The sequence below is a fragment of the Symsagittifera roscoffensis genome, chromosome 5, assembly GCF_963678635.1.
Source record: "Symsagittifera roscoffensis chromosome 5, txSymRosc1.1, whole genome shotgun sequence".
Classification (NCBI taxonomy): Eukaryota; Metazoa; Xenacoelomorpha; order Acoela; family Convolutidae; genus Symsagittifera; species Symsagittifera roscoffensis.
The window spans coordinates 39,607,377-39,623,555 of NC_087066.1; the positions used below are offsets into that span (position 1 = coordinate 39,607,377).

General features: G+C 37.7%; 2 protein-coding genes across 2 annotated transcripts in view; both read left to right on the plus strand.

The window, feature by feature from the left end:
- LOC134845456 (protein FAM98A-like) overlaps nt 1-9,472 on the plus strand; it is a 183,186-nt gene extending 173,714 nt beyond the window's left edge. Inside the window, exons 5-6 of the mRNA XM_063862344.1 lie at nt 4,984-5,196; nt 8,721-9,472. Of these exons, the coding sequence (XP_063718414.1) occupies nt 4,984-5,196; nt 8,721-9,298 (791 nt within the window). The 3' untranslated portion in view covers nt 9,299-9,472. The remainder of the gene's footprint in view (nt 1-4,983; nt 5,197-8,720) is intronic.
- The window catches only part of LOC134845457 (U2 small nuclear ribonucleoprotein A'-like), a 361,634-nt gene that overhangs the window by 173,716 nt on the left and 171,739 nt on the right, over nt 1-16,179 (plus strand). The gene's annotated exons all lie outside the window — the stretch shown is intronic.

The window sequence follows — 16,179 nt, forward strand, 5'->3', positions numbered from 1 at the left end:
AATCTTAGCCGTTGCGGATAATGTCCCTGTGAATTCTGGGCCACCTGTTGTATTGGGTGGCGTCTATCATGGCCTCTTGGCCTTGGTGTGCTCTGTGAAGTCTGGCAAGTACTGATCGTTGGAGGCATTGCGATGCGGTTGTCGATACATCTGTCAATGACTGCAGTAGAGTTCAAGACAGTTTTGATGTACAGATCATTTCTGCAAAATCTATCATACTCTTTCGCGTCCACTGCTCGTCTCATAAGTTTTAACGTTGGGTCTACCGAAGTGAGTTTGGCGAGGATATCTGGGGCAGCGATTTCCTGTCCTCCGATATGGGAGACTTATGTTTCGCCGAGAGCTTCAGTACTGAGTGACATTTGACATATCTCGCTGAACGTAGTGTTGTTAAAGCTGATCGACCGAGAGCAAAATTGGAGAGAGGATCGACTTCGTTTAATAAGGTTTCAAAGCTTTCATCACTGTAAGAGGTCAAATATGCTCTTCAAGTAGACATTACTTCTGAAAAATTGGTGAGTTGTTTATTTTTAAGAATGGGTTTCGGCCTCTGAAGTATTTACAAATTTGATATGTGGGTTTGGATTTGAGTTTGTATGTGATGGGTGAAATATCCCGGTAGAAAGTGATGCGAAAACTCGTAAATGAGTATTTTCATTTCCGAATCTGCATAAAACGTTCTGATTGGTCGAAAAACGCGGCTTTGCATTCATGGCTATTTTCACGGTGCCATCTTCCATGGCTGTGATTACTACTGTAGCCACAAAGTTGTTGCTCGTACATTTGCTAAGTTTGACGATATGACCTTCCTTTATCAGTTTTTAATTTCATTATGCACCTGCTGTATATAGATCGGTACTCGTCGACCTTTCTCTTGAATTGGAATAAGAGGCTCCTTGAAGACCGAATGTTCTCTCTAATTTCTAGATCTGCCTAAGAGGCAAATTAACTCACTGTATTTCCTCCTATAAGTATCTCTCCAGAGTTTCGATTCATTAGGTTCCAGGTCGTTTGATGTTATTCTAATTGAAGTTGAAATTGAGTTGTTGGAACTCCCATTAAAGGTTGGAGGTCCAATCCTAGTACTCACTTTGTTCGGTTTTCCGTTACCAGAAATTTTTGCACTCTTTACTGGCCAACCCAATGAAAAAATAGCTAATAGAAGAGTGTCATGAAGGAGGATAGGTTCCGGTTATAATCCACAGAGTGTATTAAGGGGCGATTATGAGATGGGGATCAACTTTTCATTTCTTCTCGCTTAAGTAAAATATCTGCCGTCCTTTGATAAAAGAAACAGGACTGCCTGGGTCAATAGTTGGTTTAAAATAGGAGTTGTTAGCTCTGAAGGTAGTTTGAAGACATTTAATCTTATACGTGGCTTTAGTGATAACGTCTATCTTTTTTACTGAGTTTGGTTTTGAGGACGTTGTCCGCGGACGGTGATGGATAAGCTGGTCGGTTTCGACCGGCTTTAGAGTCGTCTCAGATTGGATAAGTTGGTCGGCTCCGACCGACTCCGAACTCATCAAGATACTGAATTCGGATTCACTGTCCGATGTTATAAAATTGCAGTTTTCTTATGCTGTTGATTCGGAACCTTCACTAATTTTGTCAACGTTATCTTTGAAATTGCTCACTTTAGCAAAGTGGCTTTTTTTGTAGCACGATTTTCAGTTGACGTTTCTCGTGGGACAAATAGCTTTGTGGTTTGAAGAAAATTCGTTTCCACAAAAATAACAGGGTTTTTTTTTGTTGTTAGATGGCCCGGAATTGTATGGTTTCTTGCTATTCTGTGCCCTGGACATACGGTTTTGCCCTTTGTTCTTCTTTTGAATCGAGAAGGCTGGTTCCTGCTTGACTTTAAACTGAAAATTTGATGAAGAAGTTGAAGGATTAGAGCTCATTTGTCTCAAGGGTTGTGCAGTCACGTAATCCTTTTCCTGGAGTAGCGCCGATTTCAGTGGCTCTTCAGAAATTTCCGGGGTGAATATATAGCTCTTTTTGGATGTCCTTGAAACGCATTTTTGCAATAAAAAGATATGTTACCTCTTCTTTCTCGGTCGCAATTGACCATCTGCACTGAGCTTCTTGGTCCAAAAGAAAAACGATTCGAGGCCTTTTTTTCGGATTGAGTGGAGTTGTATAAATGCATCCTTTCAATTATGAGATTTTTCTCCTTCTTGGAAGATTTGAAAGCTGGTTTGACTAAATCTGTATGAGCGTAGTTTTGTAAAAATGTTTTTAGCATTCAGATCTTAGGGAGAAAAGAGATGGGATTTAACTCTCTGATCAGCTTCGTAGAAAAATACATTAGTACCGTTTTTTAGTCCTTTCTTGCTCCTTACAGCGTTCTGTTTGCAATGGTATCAATGACGTAGGCTTTGTGTAGGTTCTCTCTCGTGGCTTCTTCGTCTGTTATGTCAAGGGTTGTTTGTGTGGTTTTCAGGTGGTTACTCATGGATTTTCGGATTGCTATTCTTTCTTCGTTATTTGCTTGTAGCTCGTGGCACGGGTGGTCGGGGTTCTTCATGTCAGCTGCAAACTGGCTAGCTAGTATTTCGTTGTGGTTTTTCACCGACAGGCAGAGTGTATCTTGTGTAAGGTGGTCGATTGCTGTCATTCTTGTGCACCCTGTGGCGGTTCTCAGTGCGTCGTTCTGTCTTGTCCAGTTTCCTCCAATGGGTTTCGGCGAGGTTTGGAGCCCAGACTGGAGCCGCATAGTTGAGGACGGAGCAGGTGATCGCTTTGTACACAATTGAGACTTCCTTCTTCTTGAGTCTCTGTTTTCCGGACGTGATGGCTCGGAGGGCAATGTTCCTGTTGCTAGCTGTGTTGTTAGGGATTTTTGCGTGTTCTCCGAAGGTTATTGAGTGGTCCAGTGTGACGCAAGTAACTTGATGTTGCGCTCTGTAGGTATTTTGGCCCCTTCCAACCTAATGTTCAGTTCGGGCTTCCATTTTAGGAAGCGCACTTAGTAATGGAGACATAGCTGTTTGGATTTCAGGTAGGGGGCGAGAATTTCGAGATAATTGTTGATCACTAGTACCCTACACAAAGCCTACGTCATTGATACCGTAGCAAATCTAAAGCCAAACAGAGTTCTCAACACCCAACCCCCAATAAATCAAAACAAGATCGACGAAATGGAGAAAACTTTAACAAGAGAACAACAAGTCTGGCTCATCCAGACGAGGAGTGGTTTCTGTTCTCAACTCAATGATTATCTTCACATAATTGATGCCTCCGAAACAGACATATGCCGATTCTGTAAGAAAGAAATAGAGACAGTGGAACACGTGCTAGCATGCCTCGCCAACCTAGCTTCAGAAACCCTATGGACAGATCCCAAAAGAGCCGCGACCAAAACTAACGGGCTGTGAGGGCCTACACAACAACAACGGCGTTGTGTTCATTTGTTTTCCGTAATTCAGCTTGATTTCTATTTTCCCGATTTTCAATATCAATGGTTGATTCGGATTCACCTGAACTTTCTGGTCTTGGTGGAGGGTCGTCAAAAACCTCACCTGGTGGTTGTAAAAGGTCATTTGGGTCACAATTCTCCCTCAGAGTGATGGCAAGAAAAAGTTTCCCAATCCATGTGTCCCAAGATACAGGTGGGTCAGATGTTGCTTTTGGCCAGTATTTGGGTCCCAGTTGATCAGACTACTCATCGTGATTCAACTGCTGGCTGCGCCATGTGATGTCTGAATTTATCTAAGCTAACTGACTAACTAAGAATAAGAATTGATAAAAGACTAGAATATCTTCCGATAAATAAAATGCAAATCAACAATCTGCTGTTATCTTTCAACATGCATCAGGCAGAACAGTGATTACAATTCTCACATTCAAGGATCAATCTCGAGACCTGTCCCGATCTTGACACATACAGTTAAATCATCTAAAACTAGACATAATGCAGCTATAGCTAAACAGTGTACGCTGTGCCGTACCACAAGCCCCTAAATTGACGCTTTATTTGGTTGTAAGTCGGCCGGGGTATTTATTTTTTGACTGGGGCGGATCTAAGATTTTCTCCAAGGGGGGGGGCGTATTTTTGAAACGCGCGTCCCCCTTAAAACAAGTTTTTTTTGGCGCAAAAGGCGCTTATGGAAAAGTTTTAGGGTTCGTCAGCCAAAATGGATATTGCAAAATGGTACCAAGGGGGTTGTTTTAAATTGATGAAAAGAGCACGCACTTTCTTCATGCTTCTGGCTACTTGAGATAAAGGGAAGGTATATAGTAGATGAAACTACATAACAGGATGTAATGAATCAGGGCCGGAAAATGTTTCTTTTGATGACGTCATTAATCGATTCAACCAATACTCGATAGAGAGATTTAAGAGTGATGAAAAACCAACGTATACAGTGGCAGATTGGGGTGTAGGGGCGACGTTCTTCTTCCCCAGTGATTCGACCCCCTGACGACCCAAAGGGTCACTCCTCTAAAATTATTTTAAGCGATTTATTTTTGGCTGACCGACATTAAATTTTTTCTGAAGACATCAATGCGTTTTTTGACCGGTTTTTCCACAAATTTGCCTGCGGCGCAGAAAATTTGTCAAAATAGGGTCTTTAAAGAGATTTGGAGGAGCTCAGAAAATCAATTTAGTCGACCTAAAAAAAAAGGTCGCCAACTTTTGAAAATCCGCAACCTGAATGTATACATTACAAGGGGCTTAAATTTTCACGCTTAATTTTTCATCGAATAGCTGAGGATTGTTGTCACTGCTGCATCTTATTTTTTCTTGACGTCAACAAGCTTAATCTGGCAAAATGTGGCCTGTTATGACCTGTTAACTAATAGAACATGACCAGGTTTGATTAAATGGCAACAAGCTTCTATAGCGAGGTCCAGGTTATTCGACTATCAGTCCAAGAGTTTCTTAGGTAATAGCTCACTTGAAATTTCTTCTCGAAAGTAATCTATGAAAATTAATATATGCTTTTGGTTTCTGAATTACTTATTTATTGTCACCAGTGATCCAGCAGAAGTTGGCAGAGCGGTCGAAAGCAGTGCCTCCCAACCTGCTGTCGATGCGAGTGATAAAGCAGCAGTTGGGTCCAGTCCAGTTTCAGCAGCTGGAGGAGTTGAACGATGTGATGACGAGGGAGTACTCCATCCGGCGACAGATGTTGCTGAAGAGACTGGACTGTACAATTGAGTCGTTCGGATGGACTGATCGCATGAAAGGTACACGCTATAAGGTTACATAGCCGAATACTCAGATAGACGATAAAATACCTTAACCTGGATAGTCGAATGCTTAGCAAATACAAACAAAAATTCATAAGAAGTATAGTTTTTGTTGTAATTTGTTTTGTAATTTTTATTCTAAGTTTTCGGCTATCTGGAAACAAGACTTACTTCGGCTATCCGCTTATCCGCTAATGTTTACTCAAAATGTACACTAGTGTACAAAATAAACGCAGTTTAAATAGTTTTTCAAGGTCTATTTAAACCATTTATAAAATGTAACCTAAATCTTTCACTAATGGAGATCAAAGAATTGCGTAGTGCACCGTCCCTTCTGTGTTTACACTTGAGAGAGTAAGTGTCCTGATATCGGGAGCTTTTTTAATCGTCAAGACCTTTTCTTAGAAATCTGCATTAAATGCATTTTCTACATGCTGACTATCTTGACATGCAGACCAGTGCTCATTTTCACAAAAATTCAAGTATACTTTCCTCATTTTATGTTGTAATTAGATTTTCAAAATGAATTTTAGAAATAAATGTTCATGATTTTGTTTCAGATGTGTGGTTTTTGTCCTAACTTTGGTCCGTTAGTCTCCGTTTATGTTCAGACCATTTGAAAAATGGAGAGGAATTTTGTATTCGGGTGTGTTTTAGTTTTTTATTTCTTTTGTTTTCCACGCAAAATCAGGTACCACAAATACTCATCGGACAGTGTCGAGTGATATATCATATCAAAGCCCTTTCAGTCGTGATTCGAACGACATTATGTGGCAAAAATTTCCTCAGTGTCGAGAAAAACCTGTTTGAATTTTTTGATTTTTGGTCTAATTTCTAGCGAATAAGGTGAGCGAACAGGCTTAAAATAGGACCTATATTAGCTTATTAATGCTGAATTTAAAGCCATGAAAACTTAGTTTTACTCAAGTAAAGTTAATTTTTGGAATTTGTTTGCGTTATTTCGGGAATCAAAAACTTCAAAATTCAAAAAAGATCTGCAAAATTTGATAAAGTTATGTGATTTTTTATTTTTTTGTTCATTTTTCTACAAAAGCTGTTTTCTTATTGTCTATTATATTATGAGTGTAGAATGTCTAATTTCAAAACAAAAATTTTTTGTTTTTATCAAGACTATAGTCGAAACGTTTTGTGCTACTTGCACGTTAGCCGACTATCTTTGTTTTTAGTGCGGTTTCCCATGCACGAGTTTTTTTCGATTTAAACAGCATATGTTATTTTGTTGAAGTCACCTCATATTGGGTACAATTGAAGGAAAAGTAGTTTTGAATGCTTTTGTCCATTTCAAAAAGGTTGGGTTATAAAAAGAATTTTAGTTTCAAAACTATAGAGCTCAACTTTTTATGACAAAATTTCGGGGTAAGGGTGGTCGACACAAGTTTTGTTGGCGTAGTTGCCGCACGCTGAACGAGCGCCCAAGCTTTTTTTGAGGACGTTTAATGAACATCACCCGATACAAACCGATGAAATTTTCAAAAAAGCATTGTTTTGCGAGTTTAATCAAGTAATTTTTCAACCTAATTCTTCATGTTTTCTTTCTCTTTTTCTTTTCTTTATCTTGTAATGAATGACTTTGTTGTAGCAAGTTGAACTTGCTTTATTATTGAACATTAACAATTCCTGGTTCCTTCCTACTTAGTCTAGAGGTAACGCGGTTGCCTGTACTCCCAAATGTTTCGGGATCGAGTATGTATGAAATTGTAATTTTTTCTAGGAAAGGTTAATTTTTTGGATTTTGGTTTGCCTGCTTATTTTTGTTTTACTCAAGTTCCAAAAGATTGAATTTTTAAAATCGATTGAAAAAATTTTTACTACTCGGCTTACGAACTCGGGGTTTGATTAACTTTTTTAATTTTTTGGTTTTTTTTTCTTTGTACACAAGCATAGCTTGTTTTATAGTTTGAACTATCGTTTTTTTTCCAACCTAAGTCGTAAATATTGTTGCGATGCAATTGTTACGATAAAATGTGTTTATTTTGAAAGTGTTCATTTTGATCCAGCTATTAAGTACAGCGAATGCTAAGGATATTAACACAAACTATTTTATTACAAATAGCACTTAAGCTTCAAGTTATCATTGATCTGTAGCGTAGAGGTAAGGAAGGAGACCAGCAACAAAATAAGATGGCTCAAACCTGGGCAGGGTCGGGTGTTCAAATTGAACTTTTTCGTATACTAGTTAAAATGCGTCCGCTCTATAAATTGAGGCATGTTAGTGGGTAATTTTTTTTTCAAATTGACTGGTACTGCTAATGCGTCATAATTGGGTTGCGTCACTTAGCATTTATTTTGATTCATATTTGGTGTGTGTCACTTAAAAAATTTTGTAGACTCAAAGTTTTTCTCATTTAGTTTTTCCCAGTAGCAATATTGGTCATATTTTTGCTTGTGTATGCGAAGTGCAACTTCGCCTCTGTGTGAAATAATTGCGGCTCAAGTTTTATCGGCTCAGTGAAAATGTTTTTGGTCGTTTGTGCGGCAAAACCCTCTTTATATAATTCAGGTTGGTTGTGGTGTAAATTTTAATATTTAATGAAAGTTAATTCTGGGAAATTTTTGAGTAGTCGGACTATAGTTTGTAGTCTTAGTTGCTAAACCGAGATGTTTTTCTGCACTGTAAACAGTTTTCTTTGTAGTATGAAGTGTCGTTGATTAGCTACTAGTTTTTTAAATTTACCATCCCTGACCGGTATAATTTGCGTTTTTTTTTTCAGTTAAAAGTGTTATTCAGCCTTAATGATTTCGACTTATGGCATTTTTTGTCTTCAGTTCTGTTGGCGACTTACTGCTTGTTGGTGGCTCAGTTAACTCTCAAAAAGTACTAGAAGTCGTTGAATGCGAGTGATTGTATTTCTCGCCTGTTTTCCTGCGATTTAATGTTTTGTATTTCCAAAAAAATTCTTGATTTTTTTTATGACAACATTTTTCTTCGGTATTTTTTTTTGTACTCGGATCGATTGGCGTCTTACCACGCGTTGTTGGCTTAATGAATGCTTAAAAAATAATAAAAATTACTTTGATGCTAATGGTTGTTTCTCGCCCTTTTTCTGAGGTTGAATTTTTCGTATTTCCAAAAAAAAATTTATGACAAGATTTTTTTTTGGTATTTTTTTCGAATCATTTGATGTGATGTCTAACCTCATCGAATTTTTTGTATTTCGAAACAAAGATATTTTCAAATTTGTTTTAGACTTAGTTGTTTCCATCTCACTGTCTATTTGTTAGCTTAAAATGCTACGCTTTCGATGTATCGCAAGTCATGTGAAGCTCAGTGTTGCCTCTTGGTAAAGTTTTTTTAGTTTCTGGATTGAAATTTCTTGAAATTGTCTCGAAAACGGTTAGTTGGTAAGTTTTATGAAAAAAATCCCGTTCGAAAAATAAAAAGAAAAGTTTTGCGATAATAAGTAACCTTTTCTTGTCTAAAATGTGTATATTTTTATCAATTTATAGAAACGATGCAATACTGAACTTATTAGTTATTCACATGCAATATTTTTTTTCAGGTCACGTTCCAAAAATCAAGGAAGCTTTCGAACCTCGACGAGCTGTGTTGTCTGCTGAATCGACAATAGGCATCCCACACCTACTAGCCGCACGAGACGATATCCTGCGCTACTACAAAACTTCCTCCTCTATACTTCGCAAAAACACAATCAGCAAGCTGAACAAAGTTATGATGGGTTCAGTTCCCGACAGGGGCGGAAGACCTCATGAAACCGCTCCGCCCCCGGAAGAAATGCCCGCTTTTAAGAAACGAGAAGCCCCACTGCCTGACGCGGGTGGAAGGGGAGGAGGGTTTGGCCAAGGAAGAGGGAGGGGAGGCGCTGGCGGCCGAGTACAAGACAGAAATTGGCAACAAAGGGGGGACGGAAATCGCGGAGGAGGAGGGGGCTATAATCAGAACCATTATCAACAAGGGGGTTCAGGTGGATACTACAGTGAAGGAGGAGATGGAGGGGGCGGTGGATACAATAGTCCAGGCGGTGGTTATCGTGGAGGGAGTGGGGGTAGGGGTGGGGGCTATAATAGCAGACAGAACAGTGGGAGAGGACGAGGAGGGGGCAATCAGTATTACTATTGAGTCTTTAGCCTTATGGGAAAAGTTTTGATTATTGTTGAACTTGAACTTTAGAACTGTCTCCGTGAACTCCTTTTGTTTTTTTTTCTCTTTCAAACATATGAGAACATATGTTAAATGTGTTGATTATAAATCTATTTATCTTAATTGGGTTAAGAAAAATAAAGCTACTTAGAATTTGTTTTTTTTTTCAGGTATTTCCTCGGTTAAATAAATAACAGATTCACTGATGAAGTGAAATAGTTGAAATGACTGATTTATCAATTCAACCTGTCGCACCTGCGAGAGCAAGTGTAGTGTAACTGGCAACTTGAAACATCTTTATAGCCACTTGAAAATAGTTGGAATGATATGAATTCATGAACCAGATTCTCTAACGAATGTAAAGTGCCAAAATTTACAAAATTAAAACTCATAAAATACATTTAGAGTGAAAAAAGTTTCAATAAAACAGGCACATAAAGCGACTTTTTTCTGTCGTAAATGGAAAAAAGCCATTGCGTACATTATTATTATTCCGGTGCTGCGGAGAACAATTGTTGGCGTTCAGATACGAGGCTACATCACCAACCATGGTAACTCGCTTTCCTCGATGAGGCAATGGTCGCACAAACAAAATTTTCCCCTTTTTTGTTAAAGATAAAAGTCGATCTGGTTATCAAAATTTTCCCGATTCTCATTAAAATAAACTTCAGTCGGTCAATTGATAAAGTGCTACAAACACATCAAGTATCCGTTTGCTGATGTCTGTGGTGGTGATGTCTGTTTGAATTCGGTGGAAATTTTGGTATATATTTCAAAACACAGTTTTATTTAACAGCGTCTATCCCTACTTTAAGGTGGCTAGTGTTAGTTTACAAGCGACCGCGGCGCCAATGAGAAGACGTAAGACTACTGGTTCACAAATCGGAGATTCAAGTCCGGAACATTGGAATAGTTTTTGATGTGGTGATAATTTAATAGCAACTGTAGATGCTTTATTGGTAGCTAGTGTTAGTAAATTTTAAGCGATCGTGGCGTAGATGCACGGATGTCAGACTCCTAGTTTCAATGCCGGAGGTTCAATTCTGGCACATAACAAAAGTTTGATTTTTCAAGACTGATTTTAACCTTTTATTTTTTTCTTATATCATTGTGTTACTTTTTGCCATTTTCTCAAGTGTGTTTGCAAAGTGCTCCTTTGCTTCAGTGTATTACGCTAGCTGTAATAATTTCTTTTTATTTGGCTCAAATGATTTCGTCTTTTTGGCTTGGTCACCGTACTAATCAAGGGTTTGAAAATTGTCAATCCGCCCGTTTGGAATAATTAAAATTTGGCCATATTGATGCGAGATCAACCGTACAGTCCCCCCTCCCCCCAAATTGATTTAGGGGGGAAAATATGGATTTTTCAGGAAATAACTCTAAGAAAAATAAAAATTGATTAAAAATACGTTAGTTTAGCTTATTAACAGCGTTCAAACGCAATCACACATAAAAATTGTGGCAACCAATTTTATGAGCGCGTTTGTTCGAAATCCATACATTATGCAGAATAAATTTTCAAATTTAATGTGGTTTGGGGGGGGGGGGGGGAATTCTACGGTTGGTCACTTAGTTGTGTGTGAGGGGGGGGGGGGGGGGGGTGCATAGATTACGTTTCATCCCTGATGTGTTCTAAACCTGCAACATCCTTTTGTGCTTGAAAAATTTTGAATTAACTTTCCGATTCATTTTATTATTTTATTTTTGCTAGATGGTTCAAGTTAATCGTCCTTTTTTCTCATGTTTAAAAATCAGCACGTCATTTGATGCAAGATATGAGATAATAGTTTGCTTGAGAGTAAAAAATAACAGATGGTTAAATGCATAACAAAACACTGATCGCACTGATTCAAGAGGGTGGTTGGGTTGCGGACGCCTCACTTCCTCAGAGATTTGAGCAAAAGTGTCCCCCTTGTACTATCTTGAGATCTCCATTTTTGGTGAAGGATCCTAAAAAACTTTTTTGAGGGGAGAGCGGGCGCCACATGAACGCGCTTTTTTTTAGTCAAAATTATTCAAAATGTGCCCAAAAACGCCTTTTTGGCCTTTTTTCAAAATTTTGCCTGCGGCGCAAAAAGTTTGGACCAAACATCTATTTCGTCTACCTAAAAAAAAATCTTAAAAATTTTTGACTATTTTTTTGAAAATCCCCCCCCCCCCCCTCGAGAAAATCCTAGATTCGCTTTTGCGTGTGGTTAAAGCAAACGCAATAATTTTTTTTAAAAGTTGATGTCGAGTTTTGAGCACGTTTGACATGTTTTCTGTTTTGGGTAAAACTTTGCAGGTTATTTGAAACAAAATTGAATAGCTTACCAACTAGTTAATGTTTTTGGCTAATTCGGTTTATCTCTAAAACGACTTAAAATTGTAAGCAAAATGTTTTAAAATGATGTCAAAATTTGAATGGCTACTTCTAGCCAATGAAATTGAAACAAAATAGTTTCATTTCAAAATATTGAAAAAATGATTTTTGGGCGAAACCCGTGAAAAGATCTTAACTGTGCCTTATGACTAACTGATTGCCCCAAAGCAGATGAAATGTCTGTCGCCAGCAACGCTGTCTGCTAAAATATCTAGCAAGAGAAATTGTAACAGAAAATAATTGTTTTTGAACACAATAATTAGTTATTCCTTTCATAAGAGCAATGCATATATAGCAACACGCACACATTGTTTTATTGATAAATTGAAAAAAAAACGCTTAATTGCCAAGAAACGAATCATTTAGTTTGTACAAAACTTTCGTTAGAAAAGGAATAGATTTTCTTTTGCTTATTTAGAGCGTTAGCTTATTTTTTTGCTTTTTTCAAGTTCATTTCTCGTAATATTATGTTAAATATTTTGATCACATTGATTTGAGTTCCAAGTTGTTTGAAATTCACGAAGATTTCATGAATGGAAAATTCCATATTGAAAAGAAGCTATTAAGAAGGATTTGTTTTTACCACTCATTTTCAATTTATTTGAAGAAGAGCAAGGTTTGCCATCCTCTTAACAAATAGATTCAAACCAATTTGTTAAAAGGCTGGTAAATTTTGCTCTCCGATAAGTAAAGTGAAAATAAGTGGTGAAAACAAATACTTATGGATACAGTTGTTTTGAACATGTTTTTTTTCAATCATGAAATCTTCGTGAAATTCAAACAGCTTCGAAGTCATATCAACGTGATAGAATATTTGCTATTAGTCAATTTTGAGTTTAAAATTAGACTTTCCGGGCTTACGTCCAAAGAAGAAAAACGCTTATCATACAATTTTATATACGGAGTTAATGGAAAAACGCTCATCAGACAAGAAGACAATTGCATGAGAAATTGCACTTTTTTTTTACAATTGAAACGTTTCCGAAAGTTACCTTAAAATGATTTAAAACTATCCAATAAATTGTTTTTATTGCAATTTCACGTAAAAAAATTGTATGATAGAATTCTTTCTACAAAAGAAATCTTGAGGTAAAAAATAATTTGCGAAAAAAAAACTTTGCACGCGAGGTTTGATACCTTGTGTCCATGACGTAGTCCAGGCTCAATTTTTCACCTTTTTTTAAAACACAATTATTTTTTTTCAAACCTGAATTTGTAAAAAAAAACGTGTTTTATTCAACCGCAAAATTTGTATTAGCCATATACGAAAAAGTTACCTTTTTAGTATATACTCTTAGTCAAAATACTAATATTAACTTAATATCACTAAAAAGACAATATCACTTAATACAGTTTCTCTGAGTGGTAACTGCTACTGACACTCTGGGATTTCGTATGATAAAAACTCTCGGCTTTCGTGATTTTGGTTAAACACATAATTTTGAAACAACGTTTTTAAGCATTTTCATATATGGAAAAAACGCCTGCACTTCAAATTTTTAGAGTATGGAAAAAAATTTTCATACAATTTCATAGCATAAAAAATGCTGTTGCCATTTTACACAATTTTTGTTAAAAAGATATGGCAAAAGTTGATTATTTATTCTAGAATTTGGCAAAAAACGCTTGTTATGAAATTTCATAGCATGGAAAAAATGCTGATTTCTCTTTTTTCAGACGATATCTTCTGGTCTATGAAATTTTTTGAAATTGTGTGACAAGCAATTTTTTTCTAGTATGAAATTGTTTGTCAAGCATTTTTTGTCAGTCTTTTTTGGGTTGTCATTAAAAAAAGGTTTTGTGTTCTCGTAGATGACATTATGGTATAAAAACTTATATTAAATATATATTTAAAAAATTCTGGCTAATATCAACCGATTGGATTTCAGTTCAAGTGTGACGGATTGGAAATATACAGCGGCCAAAATCGGTTCTTTAAACCACGCTTTCTTTTTTTGGCTACCACAATGAAAACAAAGGAGTTGATTGCCCATACTGAAAAAAAACAGCAGTGCCAATAATAATAATGCCCTTTTTCAAGATGTGTTCTTCTGTAATGTGTTTTTGCCCATCTTTTCAATCTCTCGTGCCCGTGATTAAACTGGATGGTCAAACCAGCATATTAATAAATCTAAGGTACGCTAGTACCAACCACACAATTTTTTGAAACAAATTAGAAACAAATTTTTGAAACGCCCAATTTCAATTTTTGAGCGCTTAAGTAAATAATTTGATTACTTTTTAGCGAAATCGGTGGTTCATTTTACTTGTTGCGCTCAAAAAACAGTATTTCAACATCTTGAACTGAAACTAAAATGCTTCAATCCAATTAGGTAGAATAAGCCACTCAAATTTCAGCGAAATATCAAAATATTTGTCCAAAACTTCAAGTCGAAGTATAAATAAGCCAAATTCGTCAAAATTTTAGAATATTTGTCAAGCTGTGCAAATTTATTTCAATCAAGATGCAAATTTTTGGCTAGACCAGATCAAAAAAAATAGCTCCAGGACAAATACCTACCGTCACATCCAGCAGATAATGAATGGGCCTTGTTAAAAAATAGCCAAAGCATCGCGTTTGCATTAACCAAGCCAATCAGTGTGCTCAGTATTTTGGTTTATTCATTTATTCACTGAATAATACAAAAATGGCAAAACCAAGACATTTAGGCGAAATAAGTAAATAGACTAAATTGGTTGTATGTATTTTGCTCAGTTAAGGTAAATTGTTCTCATCATCACGGTACTTGTTAGTCTCTATTGAATATTTTCGACTTACTACCATGAAATCTGGATGTTATTCAGTTTTCTCAGTACTTATAAGAGCCAGGGCCCATTTGTAATGAAAGCACGATTTTCCTAACAACAAATAAATTAAAATTTACAGCCGATCCTAGCAGTTCGACTTGGCTGACTTTTGCCGCAGAAAGGAGGACACGCTTGGCTGTCCAGATTTACTCAGCCCTGCTGAAGTCACTTAAGACTTTCGCGGCGCGACTTAAGATAAGACCGACGGTGCGACTTAAGAAAAGACTTAAGCGGCGCGACTTAAGAACAGACCTTAAAGGGGCGACTTAAGAAAAGACTGAAGCGGGCGAATTAAGAAAAGAGCTTAAAGGGGCCACTTAAGAAAAGACTTAAGCGGCGCGACTCAAGAAAAGACCTTTAAGGGGCCACTTAAGAAAAGACTGAAGCGGCGCGACTTAAGAAAAGACCTTAAAGGGGCCACTTAAGAAAAAAGTGAAGCGGCGCGACTTAGGAAAAGAGCTTAAAGGGGCCACTTAAGAAAAGACTTAAGCGGCGCGACTTAAGAAAAGACCTTAAAGGGGCGACTTAAGAAAAGGCTGAAACGGCGCGACTTAAGAAAAGACCTTAAAGGGGCCACTTAAGAGAAGACTTGAGCGGCGCGACTTCAGAAAAGAGCTTAAAGGAGCCACTTAAGAAAAGACTTAAGCGGCGCGACTTAAGAAAAGACCTTAAAGGGGCCACTTAAGAAAAAACTTAAGCGGCGCGACTTAAGAAAAGACCTTAAAGGGGTCACTTAAGAAAAGACTGAAGCGGCGCGACTTAAGAAAAGACCTTAAAGGGGCGACTTAAGGAAAGACTGAAGCGGCGCGACTTAAGAAAAGAGCTTAAAGGGGCCACTTAAGAAAAGACTTAAGCGGCGCGACTTAAGAAAAGACCTTTAAGGGGCCATTTAAGAAAAGACTGAAGCGGCGCGACTTAAGAAAATACCTTAAAGGGGCCACTTAAGAAAAGAGTGAAGCGGCGCGACTAGAGAAAAGAGCTTAAAGGGGCCACTTAAGAAAAGACGTAAGCGGTGCGACTTAAGAAAAGACCTTAAAGGGGCGACTTAAGAAAAGACTGAAGCGGCGCGACTTAAGAAAAAGACCTTAAAGGGGCCACTTAAGAAAAGACTTAAGCGGCGCGACTTAAGAAAAGAGCTTAAAGGGGCCACTTCAGAAAAGGAAAAGACTTAAGCGGCGCGACTTAAGAAAAGACCTTAAAGGGGCCACTTAAGAAAAGACTTAAGCGGCGCGACTTAAAAAAAGAGCTTAAAGGGGCCACTTAAGAAAAGACTTAAGCGGCGCGACTTAAGAAAAGACCTTAAAGGGGCCACTTAAGAAAAAACTTAAGCGGCGCGACTTAAGAAAAGACCTTAAAGGGGTCACTTAAGAAAAGACTGAAGCGGCGCGACTTAAGAAAAGACATTAAAGGGGCGACTTAAGGAAAGACTGAAGCGGCGCGACTTAAGAAAAGAGCTTAAAGGGGCCACTTAAGAAAAGACTTAAGCGGCGCGACTTAAGAAAAGACCTTTAAGGGGCCACTTAAGAAAAGACTGAAGCGGCGCAACTTAAGAAAAGACCTTAAAGGGGCCACTTAAGAAAAAACTTAAGCGGCGCGACTTAAGAAAAGACCTTAAAGGGGTCACTTAAGAAAAGACTGAAGCGGCGCGACTTAAGAAAAGACATTAAAGGGGCGACTTAAGGAAAGACTG